At 49.0% G+C, this 27,689-nt stretch overlaps 1 protein-coding gene across 3 annotated transcripts in view; it reads right to left on the bottom strand.

Annotated features, from left to right (window-relative positions):
* nvl (nuclear VCP like) overlaps positions 1–27,471 on the bottom strand; it is a 51,238-nt gene extending 23,767 nt beyond the window's left edge. The window contains exons 1-8 of one of the 3 annotated variants that reach the window (XM_079855477.1): positions 27,233–27,471; positions 25,944–26,014; positions 9,698–9,750; positions 4,703–4,790; positions 4,556–4,616; positions 3,684–3,842; positions 1,756–1,876; positions 143–219 (exon numbers count right to left, since the gene is read on the bottom strand). In XM_079855477.1, coding sequence (XP_079711603.1) covers positions 143–219; positions 1,756–1,876; positions 3,684–3,842; positions 4,556–4,616; positions 4,703–4,790; positions 9,698–9,750; positions 25,944–26,014; positions 27,233–27,289 — 687 coding nt within the window. In that variant the 5' untranslated portion in view covers positions 27,290–27,471. Of the gene's footprint in view, positions 1–142; positions 220–1,755; positions 1,877–3,674; positions 3,843–4,555; positions 4,617–4,702; positions 4,791–9,697; positions 9,751–25,943; positions 26,015–27,232 lie in introns of all 3 variants that reach the window. The other 2 variants (XM_079855478.1, XM_079855476.1) reach the window with 2 other exon arrangements.
* Positions 27,472–27,689: the final 218 nt, after the last annotated feature.

Raw genomic sequence — 27,689 nt, 5'->3', positions numbered from 1 at the left:
AGGGGCAGTGTAAGGGGATAGAATGTACAGTTTGTACGGTATAAAAACCATTACGTCTATGGAGAGTCCCCACAAAGATAGTGAACCAGACATGTGTGTGTGTGTGTGTGTGTGTGTGTGTGTGTGTGTGTGTGTCGTTCACCTGCAGAGTTTCATCACTGCCACCGAAGTCCTCAAACTTCACAGCGCAGTGCTGGAGCTCATGGGTCTTGATCTTCCCTGGAGTTAGAATGAGGAAACACTTTTATCACACACACTGACTCTGTAGGTGAACATCACAGAAGCATGTCTGGGTCATATCACACTCAATAAACTATTCACAAATATGGTTTGCATCAAGAAAATAAAGCTTTTTTTTTTTTTAAAGGTTTTTTGCATCACATTTTATTGATTTTTCCATTTAAAATACTATCATGATGTATAAATACTTTACAATGAGGTTCCATTAGTTCCGACATTAGTTAACACTAGTTACGACATTAGTTAACATTAGTTACGACATTAGTTAACACTAGTTACGACATTAGTTAACATTAGTTACGACATTAGTTACGACATTAGTTACGACATTAGTTACGACATTAGTTACGACATTAGTTACGACATTAGTTACGACATTAGTTAACACTAGTTACGACATTAGTTAACATTAGTTACGACATTAGTTACGACATTAGTTACGACATTAGTTACGACATTAGTTAACATTAGTTACGACATTAGTTAACACTAGTTACGACATTAGTTACGACATTAGTTAACACTAGTTACAACATTAGTTAACACTAGTTACGACATTAGTTAACCCTAGTTACGACATTAGTTAACATTAGTTACATTAGTTGACATGAACTAACAATGAAAAATAATTCTAAAGCATGTCAATTTCAACATTTACTAAATCAAAAGTTGATCTGTTGAAATGTTAATTTTAACTAATGAACAACTAATGTTAATAAATATGGTCACACTTTACAATAAGGCCCCATTAGTTAACATTACTTAATGCATTAACTAACATTAACAATTACTTTTACAGCATTTACTAAACTTTATTAATACAAATGATCCTGCTCATCTTAGTTCACAGTGCAACCATGTTAACAGATACAACTTTAGATCTTATAAATATTTTAGTAAATGTTGAAATTAACATTAACTAAGATTAATAAATGCTGTACGAGTATTTTGTATTGTTAGTTCATATTAACTAATGTTAACAACAAAATAAACCTTATTGTAAAGTGGGTCACACATTAGTTTAGTGTCCAATTTCATTTTTAACCGCAACTTTTGCCTAATTACTGCTTATTAATAGTTAGTCAGGTAGTTGTTGAGTTTAGATATTGTAGGATATGATCATGCAGAATAAGGCATTAATATGTGCTTTATAAGTGCTAATAAACAGCCAATATCCTAGTAATATGCATGCTAATGAGCAACTAGTTAATAGTGAGAATAGGACTCTAAACTAAAGAGTTATCAAAAGATGAAACTGCAACAGATGTATTGCTTATTTTTAGTTAAACTAAAATGTAAACTAAAACTAATTGAACCTTATTTGAAGTGTTTCCACAATTTCAATGACGACAACATTGTTTCTCACACTGCACAATCCTAACGGTCCTAAACACTCTCTTCTTGATGCAACACAGTTTTCTTCTTTAGACTTTGATAAACACACACACACTCTCTCTCTCTCTGAGATTCACGATGGCTAGAATGTGGGTTAAGTGTGTGACGAGGTTCACTGACTCTTTCTCTGCAGGATTGCGTCGCTGATCTCGTCGTCCACGTCCTCCTCATGCTTGCTCTTCTTCGTTCTCTTCAGCTTTCCGCTCTTTGCTCTCGGTTTCTTCGACGGGTTTCTCTGCTTCTGTGAACACATCGTGACGAGATGTAGATGTAAAAGCTCCCCTTGCTTCATTTCAGCCTTATATCAATACTGGAACATTTATGACAGTATTAATGAATGAAGGGGATGTAATGTAACTTTTATATGTGTAGCGTATTTTTCAACAAAGCAGCAAACTAAATATTTCTTGAAAAATAACTTTTTAAACCATTTAACTGATTTAACTGTATTAGTCAGTCAACATTCTTACTGACGGTTAACCAGTTAATTATCCCACTAGATTAGCTACTTTTCAGACCCTCTTAGGGATTTTTTTCAATCGTTTTTGTTTTTTGGACCGCTGGTTAACATGTGGTCAGTATAGAAGCTTGTTTCCGCCACAGAATAAAACATTTTAAAAGACAATTTGGACATTTTATCTCAAAATTGCGAGTTTATATCTCGCAATTCTGACTTTATATCTCGCAATTGCAATAAATAAACTCGCAATTCTGACATCTTTTCTCAGAACTGTGAGATATAAACTCGCAATTACATGTTATGGAGTCGCAATTGTGTGTTATAAAGTCAGAATTGTGACATATAAACATGCAATTCTGAGAAAAAGTCAGATTTGCGAGTTTATTTATCGCAATTGTGACTTTATACCACACAATTGCAACTTTAAATCATGTAAACTCGCAATTGTGAGAGAAAAGTCAGAATTACTTTTTTTTTTTTTTTCGGTGGCGGAAACAAGCTTCCATAGGTCATACTTGTTCCATTGTCTGACAGAAAATATGTAAATGAGAACAACTTTATTGGCCAATCGGCTATAAATTGTATTAAAATACAGTATATGAGCATGGATTAGGGGAAGAACAGATGTTAGTTGGTGCATGACATCATCTAGTGACATTTAGGCCGCATTTACACTGCAGGTCAAGATGCCCAAGTCCGACTTGTTGACTATATCCGATTTTATTTATCCGATCTTTTCAGAGTGACCCATATCCTATATCTGCATGTACACTATACACTTGACAAAACAACCCGAGGTAGTCGCACTCCTCAGGAAAAGCTGAGGCTGAAAAGGAAGTAAAAATGATTGGCAATGGACGCAGACGAAATGATAATCAAGCTTCTGCTTTAAAGGTCAGCAAAACATTGGGCTGAGCCTTTGTCCTCCATTGCGCCGTAGAAAAGAGTCATGTGATCGCGGTTAGAGTTGACGTCATTCGCCACCGTCGCTTTTTCAGGGACGTACGACTCGCATCGACGGGAATATCCCATCTGTCCGCTTACATGGCAGACGCAAACGCACGTATTCGACTCATGTGAATGTGAGGAATGACTCAGTACACATAGAAAAACCTAAAAAGCTAAAACTTTACCAAAAAATTATTTTATAATGTCTATATGTGTATCTGAATGCATACTGAAGAAACTGACTTTACGACCCAGCGGAACAGCTCATTTGCTCCATATAGAGATATAAGGCCATCTAGAGTCATGGAATATCATAATATATTATTATTTTCCACCAGAGGTCGACAAATACACCCTATGTAAGATATTTTGAACTGAATTAAAAAATTATGAGTTATTTTGAATTTAAGTTGAATGTTTGAATGTGCTTAAATTACTATTTAATTATTATTTATTGATCAATAAAATAAAAAATAACAAAATCTCCCCCAAAAAAAATGCATTAAAAAAAAGAAAAAATATATCAAAATTAAATAAAATAAGCTTTCTGGACAAAAAAAAAAAAATCTAATTTTAGGGCTTTTAGGGAAGGCTGTGTTATGGAGTGTGAGGGGTGAAGGCTGGTGTTTACCGTGTTTACCGCAGTGCTGGCGGGCTCGTCCTCACACAGGTCGATGCAGATGCTCTGCTGTGCGTCTCCGGTGGTGTCCAGGACCCAGCCCTCGCTCCTCTGCGGCGTCGAGCCGCTCGCTCCTCGCTGGTACAGAGACGTCAGAGAGCTGTTCAGCAGATTCGTGTGCTGTGGAGAAACACAAGCGTTCACCAGGAGCCGCGGTTACATTACAGCTGCGCAAAACTGTTGCAATATTTTCTAAATGTTCGATGAAAAACTATTGCGAAATGACTGCGTTTCCATTTACCGGTGTTATGCGACGAAAACATAATTTTTTAATCTCACTATAAGTCATTCCAAACATCATGGCGACGGATGTTATCAGGTTTATGTGTATCAAAAAGACACTAGACTAGACATTATTATTAATGGATGGAGACGTATGCGTGTTATTCAACATTAATGTCGAGGAAAGACTCTTATACTGAGAACGGCTCATATGAGGAATTCTGGGAGATTCTCCTCATTTCTGATGAATTGTGGCTTTTCTTTGTTGTTCAGAATCCAGTATTCCCGTAATTCTTTTGTCTTTTATGAGTTTCATGAAGAACTCTGTCTCTTCTTCTGTCCAAACACACCGCATCATCTACGTCAGCTGACCTGTAAATGCACAGAAACTGTTTCCATTGTAATTTTGCAAAATATTCCTTTTCGAATTGCCTGAAAACCCCCTCATACGAGCGTAGAAACTGTTTAGCGATCTATGGGAGTTGCGATATATGTGTTTCCATTGGCCGTGTTTTCAATTTGCGCACTTTGAAGAGTTATGGAGATGCGGCTTCATTCTGGCTGGAGTTAGATCTGGTGTTTCGTGTTTTGTGGAGTGAAAGTGCAGTTACCTCATGTTCAGGGATGTCGTCCTCGCTGTCAGTGCTGCCCTCGCTGACGGGACTGTCCTCCCTGAAACACACCAGAGAACAGCTGTGAACGCACCAGGGGAAACACACAGATAATGCTGATGATGAAGAGTGTGTGTGGTGTCGTACCCGTCCTCTCGGCTGCGTCTCGCTCGTTTGGCCAGATGTGTGTTCTCCAGGGCACAGATGTCAGACTCGCTGCATATCACTGCATACACTACACACACACACACACACAACCATTCAAGACACTTTACGACTAACAGCTCAAAATGTTTCCTTCGCAGCTTCGAGAGAACAGAAATTAAAACACTGATATTCTGCTCAAACGCAGGGTTTTTTTTTATTTACAGCATTTAACCCGTTTTATCACTCATTTTTTCGTGCAATTTTGACTTTATGTTGGTTAAGCTAGTGAAATATTAGGTTTTATACTCTGAAACTCCATAGTCAGAATTCATACAAATTCTTCAATTAGACCTATTTATACAACAACACAATCCAAGGAGGCTTAGTGAGATGAAAAAGTTACTAGGGCCCTATAAATTCCGTTTTATTTTTTCCCAAATTCCGTTTTTTCCGTTTTAATTTTTGAAAATTCCGTTTTTTCCGTTTTAATTTTTGGGAATTCAGTTTTTTTTTACCCTTTACTGTTATTTTAGTCGTAAAAAGAGTGTTTTTAATGTTAATGATTCAAATGTACACAAATAAAATAAGAATGACCCTAAATTTATTGAGGTAACAAACAAAATTCTCATTTTAAGAGATGTTAAATGTGGTTTGGTTTGTTTACATTAGTGAATGTATTAGGCTAACTAGTTAACCCTAACCCTGTATTTTTATTATGTTACTTCACACAGTGCATTAAGCTAACTAATGTTAACAAATACAACTTTTCATTTAAATAATGTAGGCTACTAAATGGTGAAATTAACATTAATAAAGATTAATAAATGCTGTAGAAGTGCAGTTTATTAATAGTTAATGTTAACTGATCTAGTTAGCCTAACTAGAGTTTAATAAATGTAACCTTATTGTAAAGTGTTACCGATTTTGTTATACACTGAACCGATTCAGTGTTGGACAGATCAGTTGTTTTAACCATTCATTAAAGTGAATCGGTTCAAAGGAGTCATTAGTTCGCGAATCGGACGTATCATTAGCAGACTTGTACGCGTTGTGTGATTATCCCGGCAGTTAGGACATCGCACAAGATTTGTCAACACAGAAATCATTTCATCATTGGATAGGTTTTGTTTAGTTTATTGAAAGTGGTTTTTATGTCAGCTGAATGGGCGGACCGCTTTTCAGAGAAGAAGGCAAGGTAAAAAAGCACTTTGTTTTTTTGCACAATTCACACCCAGCGGTAGCCTAATTCAGGAAAAAAATATCAGAATACTCCACGTGAAACTTCGTTCTTCCGATCTTTTACCATTGTGTCAATTCTCAATTGATTTAGATTAATAAGCGCGAGGGAGAGAGAGAGAGAGCAAGACAGTTTGAAGACGTGCGCGCGACCGGGCCTCTCTCTCTGCTCATTCTTTCAGTAATATGCGATTTTCCTCAGACATACGTTTTTCTCCCACACAAAAACAGAATTTTATTCCAAATATCTAAAATTCCGCGAAATTCTGCGTTGACACTAGATTCCGCGTTAATTTGGCAATTCCGCGATTCAGTCCAGGACTACACTTGGCCCCTGCGCTAGGCCAGGACTACACTTGGTCCCTGCGCTAGGCCAGGACTACACTTGGTCCCTGCGCTAGGCCAGGACTACACTTGGCCCCTGCGCTAGGCCAGGACTACACTTGGCCCTTGCGCTAGGCCAGGACTACACTTGGCCCCTGCGCTAGGCCAGGACTACGCAAGGCCAGGACTACACTTGGCCCCTGCACTGGACCAGGACTACACTTGGCCCCTGCGCTAGGCCAGGACTACACTTGGCCCCTGCGCTAGGCCAGGACTACACTTGGCCCCTGCGCTAGGCCAGGACTACACTTGGCCCCTGCGGTGGACCAAGACTACACTTGGCCCCTGCGCTGGACCAGGACTACACTTGGCCCCTGCGCTGGACCAGGACTACACTTGGCCCCTGCGCTAGGCCAGGACTACACTTGGCCCCTGCGCTAGGCCAGGACTACACTTGGCCCCTGCGCTAGGCCAGGACTACGCAAGGCCAGGACTACACTTGGCCCCTGCGCTAGGCCAGGACTACACTTGGCCCCTGCGCTAGGCCAGGACTACACTTGGCCCCTGCGGTGGACCAGGACTACACTTGGCCCCTGCGCTAGGCCAGGACTACACTTGGCCCCTGCGGTGGACCAGGACTACACTTGGCCCCTGCACTGGACCAGGACTACACTTGGCCCCTGCGTTAGGCCAGGACTACACTTGGCCCCTGCGCTGGACCAGGACTACACTTGGCCCCTGCGCTGGACCAGGACTACACTTGGCCCCTGCAGTGGACCAGGACTACACTTGGCCCCTCCGCTAGGCCAGGACTACACTTGGCCCCTGCGGTGGACCAGGACTACACTTGGCCCCTGCACTGGACCAGGACTACACTTGGCCCCTGCGGTGGACCAGGACTACACTTGGCCCCTGCGGTGGACCAGGACTACACTTGGCCCCTGCACTGGTCCAGGACTACACTTGGCCCCTGCGTTAGGCCAGGACTACACTTGGCCTCTGCGCTGGACCAGGACTACACTTGGCCCCTGCGGTGGACCAGGACTACACTTGGCCCCTGCGGTGGACCAGGACTACACTTGGCCCCTGCACTGGACCAGGACTACACTTGGCCCCTGCGTTAGGCCAGGACTACACTTGGCCCCTGCGCTGGACCAGGACTACACTTGGCCCCTGCGCTGGACCAGGACTACACTTGGCCCCTGCGCTGGACCAGGACTACACTTGGCCCCTGCGCTGGACCAGGACTACACTTGGCCCCTGCGCTGGACCAGGACTACACATGGCCCCTGTGCTAGGCCAGGACTACACTTGGCCCCTGGGCTTGGCCAGGACTACACTTGGCCCCTGGGCTTGGCCAGGACTACACTTGACCCCTGCGCTAGGCCAGGACTACACTTGGCCCCTGCGCTAGGCCAGGACTACACTTGGCCCCTGCGCTAGGCCAGGACTACACTTGGCCCCTGCGCTAGGCCAGGACTACACTTGGCCCCTGCACTAGGCCAGGACTACGCAAGGCCAGGACTACACTTGGCCCCTGCACTGGACCAGGACTACACTTGGCCCCTGCGCTAGGCCAGGACTACACTTGGCCCCTGCGGTGGACCAGGACTACACTTGGCCCCTGCACTGGACCAGGACTACACTTGGCCCCTGCACTGGACCAGGACTACACTTGGCCAGGACTACACTTGGCCCCTGCACTGGACCAGGACTACACTTGGCCCCTGCGCTAGGCCAGGACTACACTTGGCCCCTGCAGTGGACCAGGACTACACTTGGCCCCTGCGCTAGGCCAGGACTACACTTGGCCCCTGCGCTGGACCAGGACTACACTTGGCCCCTGCGCTTGGCCAGGACTACACTTGGCCCCTGCGCTAGGCCAGGACTACACTTGGCCCCTGCGCTAGGCCAGGACTACACTTGGCCCCTGCGCTAGGCCAGGACTACACTTGGCCCCTGCGCTAGGCCAGGACTACACTTGGCCCCTGTGCTAGACCAGATTCAGGAAGATGTTTGTGGGGAGAGTGGGGCACAACCTAACGATTTTTGACTTTCTCCATTTTTGTAAACCTACTTTGGGTTCAGAGTATTTATTTTTTCCAAAATTAATTTCCCACGTCTAGTACAATTATGTGGTTTTGATTCATTAATACAGCGTATACTTTTATCTTGATTTATCCTGAAAGATTGGAAGTGAAATGTGACAACATGCCCCATAGGTGGGGTTGACAGATGCTAATGTAATTCATATTACAGATTCAAATGTAATCTGATCTAATAAAAAAATATACAAGAAATACTAAAATATTTTCTCAATAAAATACAATTATTAAATTTTTCATATAAAATAATGGCATTTTTTAATATTTAAAAATAAACAAGTTTTTGAGTTTGACAACAAACACAGCTATACAGCATAGTTCAAAACATAATAATAATTAATAATTTCTGAACATTGACTCTCAGTCTTTATTCACCTTTTTCTAATAGAATTCATAAAAGTATATAATGGTATAGGCCTATAATAGAATAGTTCTAATAGGGGCTCATTGTAACGCAGTATGACAACATGCCCCGCACGCGCAACTGGGGTTTAAACCCGGCGAGTGTTTCTGCTGTTACATTCTACTGTTAAATAACAGATAGCAGATAATGCAGGTCACGTACGTCTAGGAGGTCCAACACATCTGATTTTTAAACTATGTAAAAATAAACAATCAAGGTTCCCACTCCTTGGTTAACTTCAAATTCAAGGACCTTTCAAGGACATTCCAGGTCCAATACCCTCAAATTCAAGGACTTAATGTGGGGAAACCTTTGTTGTGTCCAACAACAAACGTTCAGGCTCCATCGAAGTAGTTTGGTGCGCGCGTGAACGTCATGGCAACATACAACACAAAGTACCTCATGCGGGAAACTTAACGTAACGCGTAAATGCGAGTAGCTAACGTCAATCAAGCAAGCTAGTGCGCATAGGCCACGAAGTGTTTGCTTTAATAGATAACTTAAGATTTTATTTTAAAAACATTTTATTTATTTATTTTAATCTAATTTACTTCTACTAATTTCTACTATTTTTAATAATTTTAATAAAAACATTTATTTATATAATTTATGTTTTTTTATTTATTTTAATATAATTCGATTTAATATATTAATAACCAACTTTTTTCTTTTTCTTTTAAATTGATTTTAGTCTGTTTTTTAATCATTTTTAATCATATATCATAACAAAATTTTTATTTTAATGACATTTTTATTCATTTATTTTAATCTAATTTAATCTATGTAATAGACTATAAACTTACTCAATTTCTTCATTTATTTTAATTTAATTTATCATCTTAGTCTTTTTATCTTTCACTCAGATTGGAAACCCCTGCTCTAATACAGTTTTCACATAATAATACAACAATTTGAAGTAATTTGGACCTTTTTCCACTTGGATCCTGAAGGCGGTCCTGTTCCTGCGGCCGTACTCAGTCCTGTGAAACACAAGCACATCTCAGACTCACCGCTGAACACCAGCACATCTCAGACTCACCGCTGAACACCAGCACATCTCAGACTCACTGCTGAACACCAGCACATCTCAGACTCACCGCTGAACACCAGCGCATCTCAGACTCACACCAGCACATCTCAGACTCACCGCTGAACACCAGCACATCTCAGACTCACCGCTGAACACCAGCACATCTCAGACTCACCGCTGAACACCAGCGCATCTCAGACTCACCGCTGAACACCAGCACATCTCAGACTCACTGCTGAACACCAGCACATCTCAGACTCACCGCTGAACACCAGCGCATCTCAGACTCACACCAGCACATCTCAGACTCACCGCTGAACACCAGCACATCTCAGACTCACCGCTGAACACCAGCACATCTCAGACTCACTGCTGAACACCAGCACATCTCAGACTCACCGCTGAACACCAGCACATCTCAGACTCACCGCTGGACACCAGCACATCTCAGACTCACACCAGCACATCTCAGACTCACTGCTGAACACCAGCACATCTCAGACTCACCGCTGAACACCAGCGCATCTCAGACTCACTGCTGAACACCAGCACATCTCAGACTCACCGCTGAACACCAGCACATCTCAGACTCACCGCTGAACACCAGCACATCTCAGACTCACCGCTGAACACCAGCGCATCTCAGACTCACCGCTGGACACCAGCACATCTCAGACTCACCGCTGAACACCAGCGCATCTCAGACTCACCGCTGAACACCAGCGCATCTCAGACTCACCGCTGAACACCAGCGCATCTCAGACTCACTGCTGAACACCAGCACATCTCAGACTCACCGCTGAACACCAGCGCATCTCAGACTCACCGCTGAACACCAGCGCATCTCAGACTCACCGCTGAACACCAGCACATCTCAGACTCACCGCTGAACACCAGCACATCTCAGACTCACCGCTGAACACCAGCGCATCTCAGACTCACTGCTGAACACCAGCACATCTCAGACTCACCGCTGAACACCAGCACATCTCAGACTCACCGCTGAACACCAGCACATCTCAGACTCACTGCTGAACACCAGCACATCTCAGACTCACCGCTGAACACCAGCGCATCTCAGACTCACCGCTGAACACCAGCGCATCTCAGACTCACCGCTGAACACCAGCACATCTCAGACTCACCGCTGAACACCAGCACATCTCAGACTCACCGCTGAACACCAGCACATCTCAGACTCACCGCTGGACACCAGCACATCTCAGACTCACCGCTGAACACCAGCGCATCTCAGACTCACCGCAGAACACCAGCACATCTCAGACTCACACCAGCACATCTCAGACTCACCGCTGGACACCAGCACATCTCAGACTCACCGCTGAACACCAGCACATCTCAGACTCACCGCTGAACACCAGCACATCTCAGACTCACCGCTGAACACCAGCACATCTCAGACTCACCGCTGGACACCAGCACATCTCAGACTCACACCAGCACATCTCAGACTCACACCAGCACATCTCAGACTCACTGCTGAACACCAGCACATCTCAGACTCACTGCTGAACACCAGCACATCTCAGACTCACCGCTGGACACCAGCACATCTCAGACTCACTGCAGAACACCAGCACATCTCAGACTCACACCAGCATATCTCAGACTCACACCAGCACATCTCAGACTCACCACTGAACACCAGCACATCTCAGACTCACCGCTGAACACCAGCACATCTCAGACTCACCGCTGAACACCAGCGCATCTCAGACTCACCGCTGAACACCAGCGCATCTCAGACTCACTGCTGAACACCAGCACATCTCAGACTCACCGCTGGACACCAGCACATCTCAGACTCACCGCTGAACACCAGCACATCTCAGACTCACCGCTGAACACCAGCACATCTCAGACTCACACCAGCACATCTCAGACTCACACCAGCACATCTCAGACTCACTGCTGAACACCAGCACATCTCAGACTCACTGCTGAACACCAGCACATCTCAGACTCACCGCTGGACACCAGCACATCTCAGACTCACTGCAGAACACCAGTACATCTCAGACTCACACCAGCATATCTCAGACTCACACCAGCACATCTCAGACTCACCGCTGAACACCAGCACATCTCAGACTCACCGCTGAACACCAGCGCATCTCAGACTCACCGCTGAACACCAGCGCATCTCAGACTCACCGCTGAACACCAGCACATCTCAGACTCACCGCTGGACACCAGCACATCTCAGACTCACCGCTGAACACCAGCACATCTCAGACTCACCGCTGAACACCAGCACATCTCAGACTCACACCAGCACATCTCAGACTCACCGCTGAACACCAGCACATCTCAGACTCACCGCTGAACACCAGCACATCTCAGACTCACCATCTCAGACTCACTGCTGAACACCAGCACATCTCAGACTCACACCAGCACATCTCAGACTCACACCAGCACATCTCAGACTCACACCAGCACATCTCAGACTCACACCAGCACATCTCAGACTCACCGCTGAACACCAGCACATCTCAGACTCACCGCTGGACACCAGCACATCTCAGACTCACACCAGCACATCTCAGACTCACCGCTGAACACCAGCACATCTCAGACTCACCGCTGAACACCAGCACATCTCAGACTCACACCAGCACATCTCAGACTCACCGCTGAACACCAGCACATCTCAGACTCACCGCTGAACACCAGCACATCTCAGACTCACCGCTGAACACCAGCACATCTCAGACTCACCGCTGAACACCAGCACATCTCAGACTCACCGCTGAACACCAGCACATCTCAGACTCACTGCAGAACACCAGCACATCTCAGACTCACCGCTGAACACCAGCACATCTCAGACTCACTGCTGAACACCAGCACATCTCAGACTCACACCAGCACATCTCAGACTCACTGCTGAACACCAGCACATCTCAGACTCACCGCTGAACACCAGCACATCTCAGACTCACTGCTGAACACCAGCACATCTCAGACTCACACCAGCACATCTCAGACTCACCGCTGAACACCAGCACATCTCAGACTCACTGCTGAACACCAGCACATCTCAGACTCACACCAGCACATCTCAGACTCACCGCTGAACACCAGCACATCTCAGACTCACACCAGCACATCTCAGACTCACACCAGCACATCTCAGACTCACTGCTGAACACCAGCACATCTCAGACTCACCGCTGAACACCAGCACATCTCAGACTCACTGCTGAACACCAGCACATCTCAGACTCACACCAGCACATCTCAGACTCACCGCTGAACACCAGCGCATCTCAGACTCACCGCTGAACACCAGCGCATCTCAGACTCACCGCTGAACACCAGCACATCTCAGACTCACTGCTGAACACCAGCACATCTCAGACTCACCGCTGAACACCAGCACATCTCAGACTCACCGCAGAACACCAGCACATCTCAGACTCACCGCTGAACACCAGCACATCTCAGACTCACCGCTGAACACCAGCGCATCTCAGACTCACCGCTGGACACCAGCACATCTCAGACTCACCGCTGAACACCAGCACATCTCAGACTCACCGCTGAACACCAGCACATCTCAGACTCACCGCTGAACACCAGCGCATCTCAGACTCACCGCTGAACACCAGCGCATCTCAGACTCACCGCAGAACACCAGCACATCTCAGACTCACCGCAGAACACCAGCACATCTCAGACTCACCGCTGAACACCAGCACATCTCAGACTCACCGCTGAACACCAGCACATCTCAGACTCACCGCTGAACACCAGCACATCTCAGACTCACCGCAGAACACCAGCACATCTCAGACTCACCGCTGAACACCAGCACATCTCAGACTCACAACAGAACACCAGCACATCTCAGACTCACTGCTGAACACCAGCACATCTCAGACTCACCGCAGAACACCAGCACATCTCAGACTCACCGCTGAACACCAGCACATCTCAGACTCACCGCTGAACACCAGCGCATCTCAGACTCACTGCTGAACACCAGCACATCTCAGACTCACCGCTGAACACCAGCACATCTCAGACTCACCGCTGAACACCAGCGCATCTCAGACTCACCGCTGAACACCAGCGCATCTCAGACTCACCGCTGAACACCAGCACATCTCAGACTCACCGCTGAACACCAGCGCATCTCAGACTCACCGCTGAACACCAGCGCATCTCAGACTCACCGCTGAACACCAGCACATCTCAGACTCACCGCTGAACACCAGCGCATCTCAGACTCACCGCTGAACACCAGCGCATCTCAGACTCACCGCAGAACACCAGCACATCTCAGACTCACCGCTGAACACCAGCGCATCTCAGACTCACCGCTGAACACCAGCGCATCTCAGACTCACCGCTGAACACCAGCGCATCTCAGACTCACACCAGCACATCTCAGACTCACACCAGCACATCTCAGACTCACCGCTGAACACCAGCACATCTCAGACTCACCGCTGAACACCAGCGCATCTCAGACTCACCGCTGAACACCAGCACATCTCAGACTCACCGCTGAACACCAGCACATCTCAGACTCACCGCTGAACACCAGCACATCTCAGACTCACACCAGCACATCTCAGACTCACCGCAGAACACCAGCACATCTCAGACTCACCGCTGAACACCAGCACATCTCAGACTCACCGCTGAACACCAGCGCATCTCAGACTCACACCAGCACATCTCAGACTCACCGCTGAACACCAGCGCATCTCAGACTCACACCAGCACATCTCAGACTCACCGCAGAACACCAGCACATCTCAGACTCACCGCTGAACACCAGCACATCTCAGACTCACCGCTGAACACCAGCGCATCTCAGACTCACCGCTGAACACCAGCACATCTCAGACTCACCGCTGAACACCAGCACATCTCAGACTCACCGCTGGACACCAGCACATCTCAGACTCACCGCTGAACACCAGCACATCTCAGACTCACTGCTGAACACCAGCGCATCTCAGACTCACCGCTGAACACCAGCGCATCTCAGACTCACCGCTGAACACCAGCACATCTCAGACTCACCGCTGAACACCAGCACATCTCAGACTCACCGCTGGACACCAGCACATCTCAGACTCACTGCAGAACACCAGCGCATCTCAGACTCACCGCTGAACACCAGCACATCTCAGACTCACTGCAGAACACCAGCACATCTCAGACTCACCGCAGAACACCAGCACATCTCAGACTCACCGCTGAACACCAGCACATCTCAGACTCACCGCTGAACACCAGCGCATCTCAGACTCACCGCTGAACACCAGCACATCTCAGACTCACTGCTGAACACCAGCACATCTCAGACTCACACCAGCACATCTCAGACTCACACCAGCACATCTCAGACTCACCGCTGAACACCAGCACATCTCAGACTCACCGCTGAACACCAGCGCATCTCAGACTCACTGCAGAACACCAGCACATCTCAGACTCACACCAGCACATCTCAGACTCACCGCTGAACACCAGCGCATCTCAGACTCACACCAGCACATCTCAGACTCACTGCTGAACACCAGCACATCTCAGACTCACTGCAGAACACCAGCACATCTCAGACTCACTGCTGAACACCAGCACATCTCAGACTCACTGCAGAACACCAGCACATCTCAGACTCACACCAGCACATCTCAGACTCACCGCTGAACACCAGCACATCTCAGACTCACCGCTGAACACCAGCGCATCTCAGACTCACCGCTGAACACCAGCGCATCTCAGACTCACCGCTGAACACCAGCACATCTCAGACTCACCGCTGAACACCAGCGCATCTCAGACTCACCGCTGAACACCAGCGCATCTCAGACTCACACCAGCACATCTCAGACTCACACCAGCACATCTCACTCACCGCTGAACACCAGCGCATCTCAGACTCACCGCTGAACACCAGCACATCTCAGACTCACCGCTGAACACCAGCACATCTCAGACTCACCGCTGAACACCAGCGCATCTCAGACTCACCGCTGAACACCAGCGCATCTCAGACTCACACCAGCACATCTCAGACTCACCGCAGAACACCAGCACATCTCAGACTCACCGCTGAACACCAGCGCATCTCAGACTCACCGCTGAACACCAGCACATCTCAGACTCACCGCTGAACACCAGCGCATCTCAGACTCACCGCTGAACACCAGCGCATCTCAGACTCACACCAGCACATCTCAGACTCACCGCTGAACACCAGCGCATCTCAGACTCACACCAGCACATCTCAGACTCACCGCAGAACACCAGCACATCTCAGACTCACCGCTGAACACCAGCACATCTCAGACTCACCGCTGAACACCAGCGCATCTCAGACTCACCGCTGAACACCAGCACATCTCAGACTCACCGCTGAACACCAGCACATCTCAGACTCACCGCTGGACACCAGCACATCTCAGACTCACCGCTGAACACCAGCACATCTCAGACTCACTGCTGAACACCAGCGCATCTCAGACTCACCGCTGAACACCAGCGCATCTCAGACTCACCGCTGAACACCAGCACATCTCAGACTCACCGCTGAACACCAGCACATCTCAGACTCACCGCTGAACACCAGCACATCTCAGACTCACCGCTGAACACCAGCACATCTAAGACTCACCGCTGGACACCAGCACATCTCAGACTCACTGCAGAACACCAGCGCATCTCAGACTCACCGCTGAACACCAGCACATCTCAGACTCACTGCAGAACACCAGCACATCTCAGACTCACCGCAGAACACCAGCACATCTCAGACTCACCGCTGAACACCAGCACATCTCAGACTCACCGCTGAACACCAGCGCATCTCAGACTCACCGCTGAACACCAGCACATCTCAGACTCACTGCTGAACACCAGCACATCTCAGACTCACACCAGCACATCTCAGACTCACACCAGCACATCTCAGACTCACCGCTGAACACCAGCACATCTCAGACTCACCGCTGAACACCAGCGCATCTCAGACTCACTGCAGAACACCAGCACATCTCAGACTCACACCAGCACATCTCAGACTCACCGCTGAACACCAGCACATCTCAGACTCACTGCTGAACACCAGCACATCTCAGACTCACTGCAGAACACCAGCACATCTCAGACTCACTGCTGAACACCAGCACATCTCAGACTCACTGCAGAACACCAGCACATCTCAGACTCACACCAGCACATCTCAGACTCACCGCTGAACACCAGCACATCTCAGACTCACCGCTGAACACCAGCGCATCTCAGACTCACTGCTGGACACCAGCGCATCTCAGACTCACCGCTGAACACCAGCACATCTCAGACTCACCGCTGAACACCAGCACATCTCAGACTCACCGCTGAACACCAGCACATCTCAGACTCACCGCTGAACACCAGCACATCTCAGACTCACCGCTGAACACCAGCACATCTCAGACTCACCGCTGAACACCAGCACATCTCAGACTCACTGCTGAACACCAGCACATCTCAGACTCACCGCTGGACACCAGCACATCTCAGACTCACTGCAGAACACCAGCACATCTCAGACTCACTGCTGAACACCAGCACATCTCAGACTCACCGCTGAACACCAGCACATCTCAGACTCACCGCTGAACACCAGCACATCTCAGACTCACTGCTGAACACCAGCACATCTCAGACTCACCGCTGGACACCAGCACATCTCAGACTCACTGCAGAACACCAGCACATCTCAGACTCACTGCTGAACACCAGCACATCTCAGACTCACCGCTGAACACCAGCACATCTCAGACTCACCGCTGAACACCAGCACATCTCAGACTCACTGCTGAACACCAGCACATCTCAGACTCACCGCTGAACACCAGCACATCTCAGACTCACCGCTGAACACCAGCACATCTCAGACTCACCGCTGAACACCAGCGCATCTCAGACTCACTGCTGAACACCAGCACATCTCAGACTCACTGCTGAACACCAGCACATCTCAGACTCACCGCTGAACACCAGCACATCTCAGACTCACCGCTGGACACCAGCACATCTCAGACTCACCGCTGAACACCAGCACATCTCAGACTCACTGCTGAACACCAGCACATCTCAGACTCACCGCTGGACACCAGCACATCTCAGACTCACTGCTGAACACCAGCACATCTCAGACTCACACCAGCACATCTCAGACTCACTGCTGAACACCAGCGCATCTCAGACTCACACCAGCACATCTCAGACTCACTGCTGAACACCAGCACATCTCAGACTCACCGCTGAACACCAGCACATCTCAGACTCACTGCTGAACACCAGCACATCTCAGACTCACACCAGCACATCTCAGACTCACCGCTGAACACCAGCGCATCTCAGACTCACCGCTGAACACCAGCGCATCTCAGACTCACTGCTGAACACCAGCACATCTCAGACTCACACCAGCACATCTCAGACTCACCGCTGAACACCAGCACATCTCAGACTCACACCAGCACATCTCAGACTCACCGCTGAACACCAGCGCATCTCAGACTCACACCAGCACATCTCAGACTCACCGCTGAACACCAGCGCATCTCAGACTCACCGCTGAACACCAGCACATCTCAGACTCACTGCTGAACACCAGCACATCTCAGACTCACTGCTGAACACCAGCACATCTCAGACTCACCGCTGGACACCAGCACATCTCAGACTCACCGCTGAACACCAGCGCATCTCAGACTCACCGCTGGACACCAGCGCATCTCAGACTCACCGCTGAACACCAGCGCATCTCAGACTCACCGCTGGACACCAGCACATCTCAGACTCACCGCTGAACACCAGCGCATCTCAGACTCACACCAGCACATCTCAGACTCACCGCTGAACACCAGCACATCTCAGACTCACCGCTGAACACCAGCACATCTCAGACTCACTGCTGAACACCAGCACATCTCAGACTCACCGCTGAACACCAGCACATCTCAGACTCACCGCTGAACACCAGCGCATCTCAGACTCACACCAGCACATCTCAGACTCACCGCTGGACACCAGCACATCTCAGACTCACCGCTGAACACCAGCGCATCTCAGACTCACCGCTGAACACCAGCACATCTCAGACTCACCGCTGAACACCAGCACATCTCAGACTCACCGCTGAACACCAGCACATCTCAGACTCACCGCTGAACACCAGCACATCTCAGACTCACTGCTGAACACCAGCACATCTCAGACTCACTGCTGAACACCAGCACATCTCAGACTCACCGCTGGACACCAGCACATCTCAGACTCACCGCTGAACACCAGCGCATCTCAGACTCACCGCTGAACACCAGCACATCTCAGACTCACTGCTGAACACCAGCGCATCTCAGACTCACCGCTGGACACCAGCGCATCTCAGACTCACCGCTGAACACCAGCGCATCTCAGACTCACCGCTGGACACCAGCACATCTCAGACTCACCGCTGAACACCAGCGCATCTCAGACTCACACCAGCACATCTCAGACTCACCGCTGAACACCAGCACATCTCAGACTCACCGCTGAACACCAGCACATCTCAGACTCACCGCTGAACACCAGCACATCTCAGACTCACTGCTGAACACCAGCACATCTCAGACTCACCGCTGAACACCAGCGCATCTCAGACTCACACCAGCACATCTCAGACTCACCGCTGGACACCAGCACATCTCAGACTCACCGCTGAACACCAGCACATCTCAGACTCACTGCTGAACACCAGCGCATCTCAGACTCACCGCTGAACACCAGCGCATCTCAGACTCACCGCTGAACACCAGCGCATCTCAGACTCACACCAGCACATCTCAGACTCACCGCTGAACACCAGCACATCTCAGACTCACCACTGAACACCAGCACATCTCAGACTCACCACTGAACACCAGCGCATCTCAGACTCACCGCTGGACACCAGCACATCTCAGACTCACCGCTGAACACCAGCGCATCTCAGACTCACACCAGCACATCTCAGACTCACCGCTGAACACCAGCACATCTCAGACTCACCGCTGAACACCAGCACATCTCAGACTCACCGCTGAACACCAGCACATCTCAGACTCACTGCTGAACACCAGCACATCTCAGACTCACCGCTGAACACCAGCGCATCTCAGACTCACACCAGCACATCTCAGACTCACCGCTGGACACCAGCACATCTCAGACTCACCGCTGAACACCAGCACATCTCAGACTCACTGCTGAACACCAGCGCATCTCAGACTCACCGCTGAACACCAGCGCATCTCAGACTCACCGCTGAACACCAGCGCATCTCAGACTCACACCAGCACATCTCAGACTCACCGCTGAACACCAGCACATCTCAGACTCACCGCTGAACACCAGCACATCTCAGACTCACCACTGAACACCAGCGCATCTCAGACTCACCGCTGAACACCAGCGCATCTCAGACTCACCGCTGAACACCAGCGCATCTCAGACTCACACCAGCACATCTCAGACTCACCGCTGAACACCAGCACATCTCAGACTCACCGCTGAACACCAGCACATCTCAGACTCACCGCTGAACACCAGCGCATCTCAGACTCACACCAGCACATCTCAGACTCACCGCTGAACACCAGCACATCTCAGACTCACTGCTGAACACCAGCACATCTCAGACTCACCGCTGAACACCAGCACATCTCAGACTCACCGCTGAACACCAGCACATCTCAGACTCACCGCTGAACACCAGCACATCTCAGACTCACCGCTGAACACCAGCACATCTCAGACTCACCGCTGAACACCAGCACATCTCAGACTCACCGCTGAACACCAGCACATCTCAGACTCACCGCTGAACACCAGCACATCTCAGACTCACCGCTGAACACCAGCGCATCTCAGACTCACACCAGCACATCTCAGACTCACCGCTGAACACCAGCACATCTCAGACTCACACCAGCACATCTCAGACTCACCGCTGAACACCAGCGCATCTCAGACTCACGACCAGCACATCTCAGACTCACCGCTGAACACCAGCGCATCTCAGACTCACCGCTGAACACCAGCACATCTCAGACTCACTGCTGAACACCAGCACATCTCAGACTCACTGCTGAACACCAGCACATCTCAGACTCACCGCTGACACCAGCACATCTCAGACTCACCGCTGAACACCAGCGCATCTCAGACTCACCGCTGGACACCAGCGCATCTCAGACTCACCGCTGAACACCAGCGCATCTCAGACTCACCGCTGGACACCAGCACATCTCAGACTCACCGCTGAACACCAGCGCATCTCAGACTCACACCAGCACATCTCAGACTCACCGCTGAACACCAGCACATCTCAGACTCACCGCTGAACACCAGCACATCTCAGACTCACCGCTGAACACCAGCGCATCTCAGACTCACCGCTGAACACCAGCGCATCTCAGACTCACACCAGCACATCTCAGACTCACCGCTGGACACCAGCACATCTCAGACTCACCGCTGAACACCAGCACATCTCAGACTCACCGCTGAACACCAGCGCATCTCAGACTCACCGCTGAACACCAGCGCATCTCAGACTCACACCAGCACATCTCAGACTCACCGCTGGACACCAGCACATCTCAGACTCACCGCTGAACACCAGCACATCTCAGACTCACCGCTGAACACCAGCGCATCTCAGACTCACACCAGCACATCTCAGACTCACCGCTGAACACCAGCACATCTCAGACTCACACCAGCACATCTCAGACTCACCGCTGAACACCAGCACATCTCAGACTCACCGCTGAACACCAGCGCATCTCAGACTCACACCAGCACATCTCAGACTCACCGCTGAACACCAGCGCATCTCAGACTCACACCAGCACATCTCAGACTCACCGCTGAACACCAGCACATCTCAGACTCACCGCTGAACACCAGCACATCTCAGACTCACCGCTGAACACCAGCACATCTCAGACTCACCGCTGAACACCAGCACATCTCAGACTCACCGCTGAACACCAGCGCATCTCAGACTCACCGCTGAACACCAGCGCATCTCAGACTCACACCAGCACATCTCAGACTCACCGCTGGACACCAGCACATCTCAGACTCACCGCTGAACACCAGCACATCTCAGACTCACCGCTGAACACCAGCGCATCTCAGACTCACCGCTGAACACCAGCGCATCTCAGACTCACACCAGCACATCTCAGACTCACCGCTGGACACCAGCACATCTCAGACTCACCGCTGAACACCAGCACATCTCAGACTCACCGCTGAACACCAGCGCATCTCAGACTCACACCAGCACATCTCAGACTCACCGCTGAACACCAGCACATCTCAGACTCACACCAGCACATCTCAGACTCACCGCTGAACACCAGCACATCTCAGACTCACCGCTGAACACCAGCGCATCTCAGACTCACACCAGCACATCTCAGACTCACCGCTGAACACCAGCGCATCTCAGACTCACACCAGCACATCTCAGACTCACCGCTGAACACCAGCACATCTCAGACTCACCGCTGAACACCAGCGCATCTCAGACTCACCGCTGAACACCAGCACATCTCAGACTCACCGCTGAACACCAGCACATCTCAGACTCACCGCTGAACACCAGCACATCTCAGACTCACCGCTGAACACCAGCACATCTCAGACTCACCGCTGAACACCAGCACATCTCAGACTCACCGCTGAACACCAGCACATCTCAGACTCACCGCTGAACACCAGCGCATCTCAGACTCACCGCTGAACACCAGCGCATCTCAGACTCACCGCTGAACACCAGCGCATCTCAGACTCACCGCTGAACACCAGCGCATCTCAGACTCACCGCTGAACACCAGCGCATCTCAGACTCACCGCAGAACACCAGCACATCTCAGACTCACCGCTGAACACCAGCACATCTCAGACTCACCGCTGAACACCAGCGCATCTCAGACTCACCGCTGAACACCAGCACATCTCAGACTCACCGCTGAACACCAGCACATCTCAGACTCACCGCTGAACACCAGCGCATCTCAGACTCACCGCTGAACACCAGCACATCTCAGACTCACCGCTGAACACCAGCGCATCTCAGACTCACCGCTGAACACCAGCACATCTCAGACTCACCGCTGAACACCAGCGCATCTCAGACTCACCGCTGAACACCAGCGCATCTCAGACTCACCGCTGAACACCAGCGCATCTCAGACTCACCGCTGAACACCAGCGCATCTCAGACTCACCGCAGAACACCAGCGCATCTCAGACTCACTGCTGAACACCAGCACATCTCAGACTCACCGCTGAACACCAGCACATCTCAGACTCACCGCTGAACACCAGCACATCTCAGACTCACCGCTGAACACCAGCACATCTCAGACTCACCGCTGAACACCAGCACATCTCAGACTCACCGCTGAACACCAGCGCATCTCAGACTCACCGCTGAACACCAGCGCATCTCAGACTCACCGCAGAACACCAGCACATCTCAGACTCACTGCTGAACACCAGCACATCTCAGACTCACCGCTGAACACCAGCACATCTCAGACTCACCGCTGAACACCAGCACATCTCAGACTCACACCAGCACATCTCAGACTCACACCAGCACATCTCAGACTCACCGCTGAACACCAGCACATCTCAGACTCACCGCTGAACACCAGCACATCTCAGACTCACCGCTGAACACCAGCACATCTCAGACTCACTGCTGAACACCAGCACATCTCAGACTCACCGCTGAACACCAGCACATCTCAGACTCACCGCTGAACACCAGCACATCTCAGACTCACCGCTGAACACCAGCGCATCTCAGACTCACACCAGCACATCTCAGACTCACCGCTGAACACCAGCGCATCTCAGACTCACCGCTGAACACCAGCGCATCTCAGACTCACCGCTGAACACCAGCACATCTCAGACTCACCGCTGAACACCAGCACATCTCAGACTCACCGCTGAACACCAGCACATCTCAGACTCACACCAGCACATCTCAGACTCACACCAGCGCATCTCAGACTCACACCAGCACATCTCAGACTCACACCAGCGCATCTCAGACTCACACCAGCGCATCTCAGACTCACCGCTGAACACCAGCACATCTCAGACTCACACCAGCACATCTCAGACTCACTGCTGAACACCAGCACATCTCAGACTCACTGCTGAACACCAGCACATCTCAGACTCACACCAGCACATCTCAGACTCACCGCTGAACACCAGCACATCTCAGACTCACCGCTGAACACCAGCACATCTCAGACTCACTGCTGAACACCAGCACATCTCAGACTCACACCAGCACATCTCAGACTCACCGCTGAACACCAGCACATCTCAGACTCACCGCTGAACACCAGCACATCTCAGACTCACCGCTGAACACCAGCGCATCTCAGACTCACCGCTGGACACCAGCACATCTCAGACTCACCGCTGAACACCAGCACATCTCAGACTCACCGCTGAACACCAGCACATCTCAGACTCACCGCTGAACACCAGCACATCTCAGACTCACCGCTGAACACCAGCGCATCTCAGACTCACCGCTGAACACCAGCGCATCTCAGACTCACCGCTGAACACCAGCGCATCTCAGACTCACCGCTGAACACCAGCACATCTCAGACTCACCGCTGAACACCAGCACATCTCAGACTCACCGCTGAACACCAGCACATCTCAGACTCACTGCTGAACACCAGCACATCTCAGACTCACCGCTGAACACCAGCACATCTCAGACTCACCGCTGAACACCAGCACATCTCAGACTCACCGCTGAACACCAGCACATCTCAGACTCACCGCTGAACACCAGCACATCTCAGACTCACCGCTGAACACCAGCGCATCTCAGACTCAGTGCAGAACACCAGCACATCTCAGACTCACACCAGCACATCTCAGACTCACCGCTGAACACCAGCACATCTCAGACTCACTGCTGAACACCAGCACATCTCAGACTCACTGCTGAACACCAGCACATCTCAGACTCACCGCTGAACACCAGCGCATCTCAGACTCACCGCTGAACACCAGCGCATCTCAGACTCACCGCTGAACACCAGCACATCTCAGACTCACACCAGCACATCTCAGACTCACCGCTGGACACCAGCACATCTCAGACTCACCGCTGAACACCAGCACATCTCAGACTCACCGCTGGACACCAGCACATCTCAGACTCACCGCTGAACACCAGCACATCTCAGACTCACCGCTGGACACCAGCACATCTCAGACTCACACCAGCACATCTCAGACTCACCGCTGAACACCAGCACATCTCAGACTCACCGCTGGACACCAGCGCATCTCAGACTCACTGCTGAACACCAGCACATCTCAGACTCACCGCTGAACACCAGCACATCTCAGACTCACCGCTGGACACCAGCACATCTCAGACTCACACCAGCACATCTCAGACTCACCGCTGAACACCAGCACATCTCAGACTCACCGCTGAACACCAGCGCATCTCAGACTCACTGCTGAACACCAGCACATCTCAGACTCACTGCTGAACACCAGCACATCTCAGACTCACCGCTGGACACCAGCACATCTCAGACTCACCGCTGAACACCAGCACATCTCAGACTCACCGCTGGACACCAGCGCATCTCAGACTCACCGCTGGACACCAGCACATCTCAGACTCACCGCTGGACACCAGCACATCTCAGACTCACCGCTGAACACCAGCACATCTCAGACTCACCGCTGGACACCAGCACATCTCAGACTCACACCAGCACATCTCAGACTCACCGCTGAACACCAGCACATCTCAGACTCACTGCTGAACACCAGCACATCTCAGACTCACACCAGCACATCTCAGACTCACCGCTGAACACCAGCACATCTCAGACTCACCGCTGAACACCAGCACATCTCAGACTCACCGCTGAACACCAGCGCATCTCAGACTCACCGCTGAACACCAGCACATCTCAGACTCACCGCTGAACACCAGCACATCTCAGACTCACCGCTGAACACCAGCACATCTCAGACTCACTGCTGGAGGAAACTCACCTGAACTGTTGCTGGAGCTCAGAGGCCATGGCTGAAATGTCCACATACTGATCATCGTGAGTCTTCAGGAACTGAAACAAGAGAGACCATTGAAAATATATCATACACACACACACACACACACACACACATACATACATATACACATACACACAGTGGTGGCCAAAATTATTAGAACGGTAATTTTTAATGTTTTAAAAGAAGTCTCTTCTGCTAAGGCTTCATTTATTTGATCCAAAATAGAGCAAAAACAGATATATTGTGAAATATTTTTACCATTTAAAATAACTGTTTTCTATGTGAATATATAGTAAAGTGTAATTTATTCCTGTGATCAAAGCTGAATGTTCAGCATCATTACTCCAGTCTTCAGTGTCACATGATCCTTCACAAATCACTCTAATATGATGATTTGATGATCGGGAAACATTTATGATTATTATCAGTGTTGAAAGCAGTTGTGTACAATGTTTTTTTTTCAGGATTATTTGATGCATAAAAAGTTCAAAAGAACAGCATTTATCTGAAATAAAAGGCTTTTGAAACAGTATCACTACCGTTCAAAAGTTTGAGGTCAGTAAGAGTTTTTTTTTTTTGGAAAGAAATTGATTATTTTATTCAGCAAAGATGCATTAAATTGATCAAAAGTGACAGTAAAGACATTTATAATGTTGCAAAAGCTTTCTAATTCAGATAAGTTATATTGAACTTTCTATTCATCAAATAATCCTGAAAATAAATTGTACACAACTGTTTTCATCACTGATAATAATCATAAATCTTTCTTGAACATCAAATCATCATATTAGAGTGATTTCTGAAGGATCATGTGACACTGAAGACTGGAGTAATATATAACACTTTACTGTATAATCAAATAGAAAACAGTTATTTTAAATTGTAAAAATATTTAACAGTATTAATATTTTTGCTGTTTTTTTGGATCAAATAATTGAAGCTTTGGTGAGCAGAAGAGACTTCTTTTAAAACATTAAAAAATCTTACCGTTACAGACATTCACAACCATCTGATGTTTAAACTTGCTAGGTAAACATAGACAAGCCATTTTTTTTTAATGTTACTAACTTAAAATCAATAAGTAGTACATTAAAATCATTACAGACTCTGTGGGGAACAAATACTTTCCTTCGTATTTTCATTTATTTAGTTATTGTATGTTTAATTTTCCCCTGGCTGTCTTCGCTGTCTTTCAGATTACTTTATAATTAGTTATTGTACAGTAAAATATTATTTGAATGATAATAATAATAATAAAGCTTTAAGTTTACCTGATGGACTCGGTGTTTGAGTCTCGGGTCTATATTATAAGCGCCGCGGTTCCTCATGCTTTATCTCACATGAAACCACGAACGAATTTACATTAATGTAGAGTTTAAACGAGGAGGAGGAGAAACACTAAAGAAAGTTTAAGAAGTTTACAGATCCATCTTTAGCTTCACGCTACTGTAACGATCATAGACAGTGGTAACGATACATGTGGAAACTGAACACACACACACGCTGATCGCGGCTGCTCAACACACGCCAGCGCCCTCTGTCGGCCTGGAGACGCCAGCCATTATCACTTTTATAATATCTCAAAGATAGTAACCAAAGAAAATCCGTTTCTTTTTTCTCCTAATGCTGTCATGACGCGGTAATAATAATAATTACTGCACGACTGTAGTGTGTCAGTTCGTCGACCGCAGAAAAAGAGGACGCGTGCGTCATGGCGTCACATGCCGA

Source organism: Squalius cephalus (genome assembly GCF_949319135.1).
Source record: "Squalius cephalus genome assembly, chromosome: 21".
NCBI classification, from domain to species: domain Eukaryota; kingdom Metazoa; phylum Chordata; class Actinopteri; order Cypriniformes; family Leuciscidae; genus Squalius; species Squalius cephalus.
The sequence above is the reverse complement of the archived record's forward strand: the minus strand, read 5'-3'. Positions and strand labels throughout refer to the sequence as shown.